The sequence below is a fragment of the Caloenas nicobarica genome, chromosome 7 (genome assembly GCF_036013445.1).
Source record: "Caloenas nicobarica isolate bCalNic1 chromosome 7, bCalNic1.hap1, whole genome shotgun sequence".
In the NCBI taxonomy this organism is placed as follows: domain Eukaryota; kingdom Metazoa; phylum Chordata; class Aves; order Columbiformes; family Columbidae; genus Caloenas; species Caloenas nicobarica.
Window position 1 is genome coordinate 1,520,741 of NC_088251.1, and position 11,760 is coordinate 1,532,500.

At 54.5% G+C, this 11,760-nt stretch overlaps 1 protein-coding gene across 26 annotated transcripts in view; it reads left to right on the forward strand.

Moving 5' to 3' along the window:
- The first annotated feature begins 1,389 nt into the window (after nt 1-1,389).
- EBF3 (EBF transcription factor 3) overlaps nt 1,390-11,760 on the forward strand; it is a 124,842-nt gene continuing 114,471 nt past the window's right edge. For 25 of the 26 annotated variants that reach the window (XM_065638526.1, XM_065638528.1, XM_065638527.1 and 22 more), the window contains exons 1-4: nt 8,112-8,959; nt 9,176-9,332; nt 9,724-9,787; nt 10,466-10,521. In XM_065638526.1, the coding sequence (XP_065494598.1) occupies nt 8,826-8,959; nt 9,176-9,332; nt 9,724-9,787; nt 10,466-10,521 (411 nt within the window). In that variant the 5' untranslated portion in view covers nt 8,112-8,825. Of the gene's footprint in view, nt 1,470-8,111; nt 8,960-9,175; nt 9,333-9,723; nt 9,788-10,465; nt 10,522-11,760 lie in introns of those variants that run through there. The other variant, XM_065638517.1, reaches the window with a different exon arrangement.

Genomic DNA, 11,760 nt, shown 5'->3' on the forward strand with positions numbered 1-11,760 from the left:
CAGAGAGCAGGACCAGAGCTGTGTTGTCTTTTCTAGGTCTACACCCAGCTTTAAGCACCCCCAGCACATCTGGACAGCTGTTTCCCAAGTGCTTACACTGGTGTAAGCAGCAGCCGAGCTCGTCCGTGGGTGAACGCAGCAGAAATAACCCCGAGAGGTGTCCCTGCACAGGACAAGCTGAAATCTCCACCATGGACACAGGTGTGCAGGGTGGCATTGGCCACAGCCACCAAACATGGGTCTAACGGCCTGCAAACCAACAGCAATGAGCTCCTGCCCCACTGCCCACAACCTCCCTCCTCTCCCAGCTGCTAAAATCTACCGCTCTGTTAATTAAAACCAAACCAGAAAGTATCTGCTGTCAGGACAAACCTAAAGGTGAATGTTACCTGAATTTGTAACCAAGGTCAACACCAATAGGCTTATTTTTTATAGATGTAGCTCCATTCCTAAAGTGCGGCTTCACTTCACTGCAGGAATCTGACTTGGAACCTGCTACTTTTCTTCTAAACACCTTCACATCTTGTAACTGCACATCACTTACAAAGATGCCGGATCACGAGAAAGTATCGGCGGTGGCAGAGAGCTTGCTAAATATCACGGCAGTTATCCCCTCCTCGAAAATTAACCAATACTGCAAGAGTTCCTGTACTGAACTGGGAGAGGGAGGAGAAGAGCAGAAATAAACAAAATAAAATTGTTCTAGCCAGTAGCTTTCTTTGTACGCTGCATTGCCAATACAACACAGGCGTTTCAAAATCAAAGATTAATGTAGCTAAGAAGTTCTTGAAACCTATTTCTCGAAACCTGCCAGCATCGCACCCAACGTGACAAAGGGGTGCGAGTTGGAAGCATCAATTCAAGCCGCAGTGGGTAAATTAAACCCATTGAAATAGTTTTAAAAGATTTGCCCGGCGTCTCTCCAGCGAAAGTTCGGAGCGGTAAATTCACACGCTGCAGCCCCGCAGGACAAACTGTTGCGTTTCTAAAGCGTTTTGCTCCGAGAATCGATCACCTTTCCCGGGCGAGCCGGGGGGGCGGGGGAAGCGCCCGCGGGACCTTTTCCCCAGCGCTCGGTTTCCGCGGGACGGGGCGCAGGGCGGCCCCGGGGAGCGGGGAGTAGCGGTACCGGGGGGGGCGGCCCGGTTCGGGGCGAGGGCCGGGCCGGGCGAGGTTCCCCCCCCGCCTTCCCCGGGGCCGCGCCGCCGATTCCGCCCCCGCGGGCGCCCCGCGCCTCCCGCCCGCCTCCCGCCCGCGCAGCGCGGGGGGGGCGCTTGCGCACTGCTGCGCTCCGCGCACCGCCGTGCCCCACAGAGCCTCGGCGAGGCTGCGGTGGGTAAGTAGTGTATGAAAGCGCGCAGAGCACACGCACACTCCTCCGCCGTTCCCCTCCTCAATAAACGCTGCCCTCCGCCCGGGTTGGGGCTTTCCCCAGGAAAACCTCTCCCCGGCCTAATTAGCCGCGAAAGGTAAGCGCCCGCGTACGCGGGTCCCGCTCCTGCGGCGTCCCTGGCTGCGCGCCTCTGCGCGGGGGGGGCGGGAAGGGGCGCGGGCGGGCGGCGGGGAGCGGGGGCGGCGCGGGTGGCGGAGCGCCCGCTTACCTGGGACGGGCCGTGCGCGGGGGGCGGCCACACCGCGCGTCTGTGCGCACCTCTGCGCGCCCCTGCGCACCCACATGAGTCCTGCCTCGCAGTTACTCGCCGGCGGCGGCGAGCGCGGCTCCCGTCTGCGGCGGCGGCCGCTTTGCGCGCAAGTAGCGCGGCGAGGGTGCTGCGCGGCGGCGGGCGCGGGAGGAGCGCGGCCGGCCCGGTGCTGCGCGGGGTCTCGGCGGCGCGGCCGAGTCTTCGGGATGTTTTGCCCTCCCGAGCAGAAAAGCGGAGAGCCGGGCGCTGCCGGAGCCGACGCGCCGAGGTGCCCGGACTAAAAGGCAGGAAGCAATTAAAACTCCTCCTTTCGGATTAACAACCAAAAATTGATCGATCTGTCAGGAATACTGTTGATTTATGAAAGGTGCTTATTTCCTTGGTATGGAGAATTTTATGTTCTCTAGGTGAAACTGAGTTCACCCAGCTCCAGAGTAGATTGATGTTTTAATAAAAATAAATAAAGGGAAAAAGCTAGCCTGGTCTTTGGGGACATCAACTCTCAAATCGCGGAGTTAGACTAACAAATCAAATTGCATTATCTTTACATTTCATATCTTTTAATCTAACGCCCCCCGAAATCGCAGGCAGCGCCGTAGCCTTTGTCAGCCGTGAAGTTTGAATATGATGTTGAAAAGTTCAAATAACAAATAATCGATGCTTCAGAGCCAGAAGGGCAGGGGGGAGCGGGCCGGCGGGCGCGGTGCGCGGCCGCCCGCGTAGTGTCCTGTAGATGGCACACCGTCCCCACGCTAGAGCCGCGGCCGCTTCTCTGCGGTACGGAGGGGATCTGGCGAGAGAAATGTCGATCTCAGCACTTGTTGTTTACCCAAACCAGGGCGCGTTTCTTTGCCGAACCCTCGGAAATTCATTTAAAATTCACGCCCCGAGGTGCGCGGGGAGCGCCCCAGCCGCCTGCCCGCCGGCCGCGGGACTTCCGCGCCTCCCGGGTGTTCGCTGCAAGTGGGAGCGCAGGTTGCGGGGGAAGGTGGCGGGGAAGCGCGGAGCGGCGCGGGAGCCGGGGGGAAGCTGCGGCCGGGCCCGCAGCGGCTCCGCACCCCGCGGGGGCCCCGGCCGGGCTGGGCGGCAGCCGGGCGCCCCGACACGTTTGTCTTTGCAATGTAAATTGCAGCGGGACAAATTGCTTATTAATAGTCCAGAAGAGAAGGCAGTTTCTTTCTTTCTTCTTTTCTTTATCTGTTTTTATTTCTGCATGGCCCCCAGCTATGCTCTGGGCAGCCTCACCGCCCAGCGGTTTCCCCTTCATTTCAATATCCTAAAGAAAATGCAAATCACCACGCTGTGGCCTTTTTAAAAAGTTAAATTAGCAACAGCTTTAAGTGACTCCATTAGTATGGAAAACATACAAATGTTTAATGTGGGAATAGCTCGTCCTTTTTAGCGCTGCTCACCCCGCTCCCTGAACGCAGCGAGGTTGTGGGTTGACGAGGAGCCGCAGCTCGGGGGCTCCCCCGGTGAAGCACCCGGGGCCGGTTGGCCGGGAGGCTGCACGGAGCTGCGACCCCGCGCATCACCGACCTGCTCTCAAGGCTTTAATTATTTCGAAGACCGCTGTGGTTTGCGGGGAAACGGTGAGGCGGCGGCAGGCTCTAGGGCAAGAGGACGGGGACTTTCCCCTGTGTGTCCCCACCCCAGGGCTCCGTGTACTGCCCGGGCGGACGAGCGCTGCGCTGCCGGAGCTCGGTGCGCGGTACCGGAGCCCGGCCGGGGTTTGCCCGTAGCTCCGCCGTGGCGGAGCGGGAGTTGGGCATCCCAGTGCGGGGCTGGGGGCACCTACTGCTCCCCGCCTCGGGGGGATAAGTACTTGTTAAAGTGGAAAGTTTTGCTCCGTGAGTGCGGCGGCGGCGAGTCCCCGTTCCGCGGGGCTCTCCCCGCCCGGTTCGTGCAGCCCGAGCCCCGGCCCGCGAATGTGTCACCGTGTGTTGGCGCAGGATGTTCCCGGATCCCTTCAGGGCAGAGCGTCGGGGAGAGCGAGCCCTGACCATGAAAGAGTTAAGGTTTATATTATTCAGTAGAGGTCTTGTTAGGATGTAATCTGCATTTTCTAACTACTGCGTAATAAAAAGTGAGAAGTTTTGAGACACCTTTCTTGATTATACCTTTGGCGATACTTTAGGTTTTACATTTAATTTGCATTTTGTTCTTAGTGAATATTGAAGTCTTGAGTGGAGGATTGAATTTTATTAGGACATCTGGACTGACAATATCAAATCAGACACCAACGTCCCAAAGCATGCTAAAATTTCAGAGTTAATTAGAACGAAGTGTGTTTAATTAAAGCCAATTATAATATCTGAAATTATCTGATCGATCCTTGTTTGTTCAGTTGGAGCCAGTTTATATTGTTCTCGCCGCACGACAGGACCTGTCCGGCCGCCAACTCCCCGCGGCCCCGGCTGCGCGCCCGCGCCCGTCCCGCGCCCCACCGCGGGGGCGACTGCCGGCAGCCGCGTCCCTCCGAGCCCCCACCCCGTCCCCGGGGAGCGGAGAAACGGCGGCGGCCCCGAGCATCCCCCGGGCCGTCGCCCGCAGCCCCGCGGGAAGGGCCGCCCCGTCGGGCAACGGGAGCCGGGCAGCAGCTGCGGGGATATTTCCCTTCCGAGGAAAGGTTCTTGCTAGACACTCGGCTGCCAGTCGGGCACGGGGAAACTTTAAGCCTTTTAAAATTTTAAAAAATATTTTTAAGAGCTAATTTTTGATTTAAAAATATTTGGGCGCCGGCCCGCGAAAGCGCGCCTGGAGGAGCGCAGGGCCAAGGGCCAGTTTGAGTAAAACTGCACCGACAAGGAGCTTCTGGGCTCCGAGGCTGCTGCATCACCTCGCCGCACCGCTTGAACTCTGGGCGCGCAGTGGTGCGCAAAGGCGCGGAAGGGGACGCGTATGGCCCGCCGAGGGGCCGCGGGGCGGCCCGGCCCTGACGCCGCTGCCCGAAGGGCCCGGGCAGGGAGAGTCGCTCCCCCGTCCCGCACCGCCCCCGCGGAGCCGGCTCTCTACACCACGGTGGTCTGCGCGGAGCGGGTCGGCCTGGCTGCCGCTCCCCGCACATGCCTGCGTCCGGCTGCGCCCCGCAGGGCAGGCGCAGGTGCGGGTGTCCGTACCGCACCGCTCGGTTTCCACGCGGCTTTTACCCGGGCCTGGGATGCTCAGGAATTTGAATTAAAGTGTTCAAATCAGCCCTATCCCGGTAAATAAATAAATACCGAAAAGCGGGTGAGGCTGGAGAGAAGAGCCAGAGCATCCCGAGGGGGCAAACCCTCTGCGCGGGGCGGCGTTTCCGCGCACTTTGCCCTTTGCGGGGCGCTGGGGGCCTTGGTCAGTGGAGGAGGGGGTCGGCGGGCCCCGAAACACCGCCGGGAGCACCCGGCGCTCGCCCTGGGCTCGGCTCCGTTCCCGGGCCCCGGCTCGGCCTCTGCGCGGCCGCGGTTTTGCCGTGGGCGCAGGCTGCGCGGCGCCCCGCGCAAAGGCCGGGCCGGGCCTTTCGCGGAGCTGCGCTCCCGCGCTAATTACCGCCTCCACTGGGCCTGTCCTCGTGAATTTACACCCCGAAGTGCCCGCCGGTGGGCAGCCCCCTCCCCGACAGTGTAGCCGCGGTACCTGGGCATCCGCGGCTCTATTGAAAATACCCGAAAATGCAAATTTATCACTCCCCTGCAACACAGGAAACAAGAGTTAACAGAGATTTGTTTCGGTTAAATCGGGCATAAATTACACCTACTGTAACCGAGCACGTTAGTAATGAAGGCGCCTTCAAACAATAAAATTGAAATATGCACCTGGGCGAGCTTGTGCGGGCCTGGCCGTGCCCCGCAGGGCAGCGGGGAGCGGGCGGAGGGCAGGGCCGGGGCCCCGCTCGCCTCTCCCGGCGCAACTTTCCGCTGGGAAAGTTTCTGCGGTGGGAGCCGCTCCGGGGGGCGAGGAGCAGGGCGGCCCACGCGGGTCCGCGACGGGATTCAGTGGAAAGTAAACATGGGCTCAAACTTCTGTGATTTAAAACGTGATATGCAAAAAAAAAAAAAAAAAAGTGAAATGATTAAGATAATAGTCCCGAGGGGATTGTCCCGAGGAAGAAAAAAAATAAAATAATAAAGTTTAGGAGAATCCTATAACAGCTGTGGAAATGAGGCTATCAATTTTAATCTGCGCGATCCACGTACAGCGTGTGATTATGTGTGATAATGCGGTGCGGGGAGAGAGGCGAGGGGGAAGGAGGACGCGCTCCCAGGCGTGATTTACCGCGGGCGCGGAGCTCTGCCCGCCCGGGCCGCGGCAGGCGGTGCCGGCGGGGCGCCCGGGGGGCCGGGGAGCGGGGCCGGGCCGGGGGGGACAGCTGGGCTGCGGCCATCTGACCGGCTCCGCCGTGACATCTGGGAGCCCACTGGTGTGTGGCACGCGAATCGCTTGATGTCGCTATTTAAATGCAAATTTGCGGGGGGGATCACTGAAGCCTCACCCCGTAAATTCACACAAAAGGGAGACTTGGCGCGCCGCGCCAGAGGAGGAGGTGAAGGAGGAGGAGGAGGAAGAGGAGGAGGAGGAGGAGGAGGAGGGAGGAGGGCCGCGGAGCCGGGAGGGCTCGGGCCGCCCCCGGCAGCCGCGCACACCCCCTGCCCGCCCGGCGCCGGCCCGCGGCCCCGCTCCCCCCCGCTTCTCCCGTGCAAGGTGCCGCGGCGGCGGGAGCAGCGGCCCTGCCCGGCCCTGCCCGGCCCTGCCGGCCTCCCCGAGAGCGGGCCCGGCTCAGCGGGGGCGGCCCGGGCCGCTGCTCCCACCGCCGGACCCGTCTCCCCTCCTGGGCCGGGGAGAAGTTGTCGGGGGGCGGCTGCCCCGCGGGGTGCGGAGCGGTGCGGAGCGGGGAGCATCCCGGGAGCCGGCAGCTCGCAGCCAGCCGCGGAGTGACCAAAAAAAAAAAAAAAGAAAAAAAAAAGATAAAGTTGGTGAATGATAAAGACCGTATTTTCCACGCTTTGGGTGCAGGACCAGATGATCTAGAAAATGAGCTGAAATAGATTCAGCCTCAGAGCCTGTTGTGAAGAGCAGCTGATTCCCCCATTTCTGGCCAGATGGCTTCTGAACACAGATTTGCATTCATTTTCGCTTAATATCGTCCAAAATAGTGGGGCAGCTGCATTTGTTGTCAAAAAGGTTTAAAACTCCCTTTCTTTCTGGGGCAGGATCATTACCTTATGTGATGGGCTTATGGAACTTTTTTCCCCCTCTCTCCTTAGTCAACAGTATCAGATTTAAAAGGATTTGTTTTAAAACCTTCTAATTTGGTAATCAGATTTAAATCGCCTTGGCGCATGTAATCTGAATTAAAGATACTGTAAATGATTTTAAGTATTATGCTTTCGTTAGCAGAGAGAAGAACCAACTTCGGCATTGTTCTGTGCATTTTAGGAAATATGTTACAATTATAGCGTTGTTGGGCATTTTTACCTTATTTTGGAGGGCGGATTTTGCGGGGGTGGGGGGAAGTGGCGCCTGCCCGAGGTCCCCAAATGTGTCCGTGCCACCAAATGCCATTTCCACCCCGAGAACCGCATTGTTTGGGAACTTTGGTTTGCTCGTCCCTCCGCGATAAAAGTGTGAGGTTTTGTAATCTGCTCTACTGTACCTCAAAAGCTCCGGGCTGATTGTGAATACAGGAATTTTCTTTTAATTTATCATGAATAGTTTCCATACACTTTGATTTAAGGTTATTAACATTCTATAGACAGTGGCATCTTTAATATGTGGCGATCGCTTCTAAAGACTAATCTCATTACCCTCAAATAGTCATAAAATATGATTTTATTATACTTACGTATTTAATTAGACGGCCAGCAATGTAATGGATTTTGAGATCGGGTAGAGCAACAGCTTTGATAATTCACTTATCTTTGGCAATAGTCATTAACCCCCAACACCAGCAAAATAGATTGCTTTCTAACACTTTTTTTTTTTTTTTTTTTTTGAGAGAGAGAGAAAGGATCGGGGGGGTCTGAAAGCGCAAATCGGACTTTGATTTTAGGCGATTAACTGAAACATTAACGCGCGGACCTGGGCGATTCCCAATAACAATAATATTAATAATAATAATAATGGAAGTCCTAACTGGGTGAAAAGAGCCCATCGCTCGAGGCGTATATATATATATGGACATACAGCTGTGGGTACCTATGTGTGCGCGCATGAAGACTTCCAATATATATATTTAAGCGCCTTTTTAGCACTTTGATATTTGGGGCTTGCAACATGCGCGCCCGCCCGGTCCAGGCGACCCACCCCCCCCCCGCAACCCCCTTCGGGGGTTGCGGGGGGGGGGGGGCGCGCCTGGACCGGGCGGGATCGCAGCGGTAAACGACTGAACCCCACGCTCCATATATGGTGATGACCACGCCCATCGCTTGCGTCATCAGTGACGCCACCTCTCCCGCGGTGGCGGGGGCCCGGCTCCCGGGGAAGGGCGCGCTCCTCGGGGAGGGAGGGCCGGGCTCTGCGCGCCTCCGTCCATTCCGTGTAGACGCCAACGGGCCCGCACCCCCGTTTTCTCCCGTGTGTGTGTGCCCCGGGAACACCTCCGCGGTAATCACTATTTTTTTTTTTTTTCCCCGTTTATTTGTCTTTTGGAGCAGGAGAGCCTTGCCAGAAAGTGGTCGATTCAGCAGTGTCCTGAAGCTTTTTTTTTTTTTTAATTTTTTTTTTTTCTTCCCTCCTCTCCTTCGCCGAGGCGGTTTTTTACTAGGATGACACCACGTTGAGCGCGTCTGCAAACAACAACAAAAATATTTATTCTTTTAACCCCCCCTCCCCCCGAAAAAAAAAAAAGCAACCTCGCAGTGTCGCCGGCTGCAGTTACACTTTTTCTTTTTTTTTTCTTTTTTTCTTTCTTTTTTTTTTTTTTTTAACCACCAAGCTGGAACGCCATCCAACTCGCTGCACAGAAGTACTCAGTAAATTGTTTATGTCGTGCCAATACAGGACAGATTGAAGAAGGAAGCAAGACTTGAACTGGGCTTTTCTCCTACTGATCACAGGGAGTAAAGTCATCTCTTATATTCCAGTCGCCAAGGAGAGAGAGAGAGAGAGAGAAAATCAAGCAACAACCAACCCACCCCGTATCTGACATTTCCCTCAATTTTAACCCCTTTTGGTTAGGAGCTGGTTTTGCCCAAATTTGTTTTAATGTTTGGGATTCAGGAAAATATACCGAGAGGTGGGACGACCATGAAAGAAGAACCGCTGGGCAGTGGGATGAACCCCGTCCGCTCCTGGATGCACACTGCTGGGGTAGTGGATGCTAACACGGCCGCCCAAAGGTACGTCTGCCAAATCCTCTCCCGGCGGTTTTCTCCTCCTGTATTTCTCATCCCGGCCGTAAATTCCCCCCACCCCCCCACCCCCGCCCGCCCCGTATCAGTTACAGCCTCCCCGCTCCGCGCCGCTCCGCGCTCCCCGCGTCCCCCCGCGGCCGCGGAGCCTGCGCGCCCCTTCCCGCCGCTCTCACCCACGCCTTGTCTTGTTTTCTCCCGCAGCGGCGTGGGGCTGGCTCGGGCACATTTCGAGAAACAGCCGCCTTCCAATCTCAGAAAATCCAATTTTTTCCACTTCGTCTTAGCTCTGTACGACAGGCAGGGGCAGCCAGTGGAGATTGAGAGAACAGCTTTTGTGGACTTTGTGGAGAAAGAGAAAGTAAGTCTGCCTGTTATCTTATTTTTTTAAAAAAAAAACCCCAACCTTTAAGCGTGATTTAATTGATCAAAGCTAATTTCCTAACGGGACTCCAGAGGCGCCCGGACCACGTGCGGGTCCCCCCGTTATTGCGGCCGCTCCGAATAGATCCTGGGGTTAGAAACTTATCGCCGCGTCCCCCGACTTATTTTAACGCCGGGATGAAACGGCTAAACATGACATATTCGCACCGAGATAATGACATCATCAGCGCTCCACAAAAGTGACCGTGGGCTGAATTTTCTGCAAACTGTTAATTCCGAGCCGCTTCAGGGACGAGGAAAAAAAAATGTACGTCAGGAGGAGGGAGATATTTTTCATGCTAAATGTAATTATTTATCGTTACTTGCAGGAGCCAAACAATGAAAAAACTAACAATGGAATTCATTATAAACTTCAGTTATTGTATAGCAATGGTAAGTTGTCGTTATCTCATTTTTGAACGTCCGTGTGCCACAGAAAAATCTTACTTTCCCTTTCAAGGCCTTTCGGAAAAGGATATAAAGATTTTGAGATTAAAATTACACGCATGTAAACACGACTCTTTCCTTGGCATATAAGGAAAACAAAACATAAACGATCAATAAGTCAATGGTACTTCACATGATTAACCGGTTGGTCTTGAAGTGGAAAGTAAAAAAAGAGGATCGATAGCTGCTCCAGCAGAACATCACTTTTTAAGTGACTTTTGCCACTTTTGCCAATTAATGGTAATTACTGGGAGGGGGTGAGCGGGCGGGGCGGGTTCCCCTCGCACCAGAAGAGCCCGCGGGGGTCGCGGGGTCACTCGGTCCCGCCGCCCGAACCGCCGCTGTTTCCCCGCGTGTTTCCCTCCACCCGTGGCTGTGGGTTCGGCCTGGCCGGGGGCTGCCCGGGATACGACCCCGCGGGGGCAGGTTGGGGAGTGGACGGGAGCTCTGGCACTTCGTTCATTTCTGGCTCTTTTTTTTTTTTAATTTTATTTCTAAGCCTGGCGCGAGTGCTGGTCCCTGCCCGCTGCAGTTAATTGCCTGACCTCATGCTTTCATTATCTAATTTGGGTGGTTCGCTACTGAAATCCTAATAGGAATTTTGTCTCTGCTTTCCCTCCCCAGGAGTCAGGACAGAACAGGACCTGTATGTTCGTCTAATAGACTCAATGACAAAACAGGTGAGAAAGTTTACGCTTTTCTTACCATGCACGTTCCTAAGTTTGTATTTTGCCCTTTGCTTGTGGTGGGGCGGGAGAGATATTACACAAATGGACTGCACCTACTTTTAATTTACCTGAGCGAGTAATTCAGATACCTATTGCTGGAGGATATTTTTAAGAGCGAAAAAAGGTGTGTTGTTGCTGTTCGAGGAAGCGTTGGCATCATTAAATAGTGTGTGTGGCGTTAAGGACAACGTCATGTGAACAGATGTTCGATATAATTAATTTAGCAAGGGAGAGAGGAAAGAAAAAAAAATCAAGTTGCCCAGATTTATTTTTCAATGCACTTCTTCCGCTTTGCAACTTTTTTTGGCGATATTTTTCCTCGGTGAGGACGAGCACTCCGAAACTGTCCGGGATTAGTCTTTTTCTTTTACAATGCGATGATCTCGTAACGCGAGACGTTTATTTGGATTTAAAAGTTAAATGTGCTGAGGTGAAAAGTCATCTTGTTCTCCTCTAGTCCATATTCACCTCTCAGCCCCCCATCTCCATAATTCAAACTCTGTGCTCCAGGGGTCACCCGAACCCGTCCGTTTCCCTGAGATCAGCTTCTGTTTCTTCCCCAAACCTCTGTCATACCTTGTAAATAACATAATTACAAGCAGTTCCTTATTAAATTATTTAACCTGTCTTGGTCAACTTTTCCGATGATAACTACGTGTTATCAGCGTTGCACCACAGCAATTAAAGACAGAAAGCTACTTACTAGCTTTTGGATTTAATAAACTTTTTAAACATTTTTCTTTTTCTTTTTTTTTTTCTTTTACTGGAGAGACATGTTTTTTCTTTTTTTTTGTTGGGTGGGGGGGAGGTCGGGTGAGAATGGAGAATAATTTACAGCGTTCTGGAAATCAGATACCAGAGATGGAAATTAAAACCATTCCACCAATCTGCCGGGTTTCAACACCCCCGGCCGAGCCGAGCTTTGCCCACATGGATTATTTTGGCGAACTTTGCTGCCTCCGAGCTTGGGCAGCGGGAGCTTTCCCGGCCGGGCCCGGGGGCCGCTCCGGCCGCGCTCACCCCGCGCAAACTTTCTCCTTCTCTTGACTAAAATCGTCTTGGATCTAAACGCCTGCGGTAGTAGAATAGTGTGATTTCCTCTAGGAGAAAAGCAGAGCTGACAGGCGAGCTACAATTACTCTGACAAAGACGAAGGCGTTGTACCCTTCAATAATTATTTCAATAGGTTAC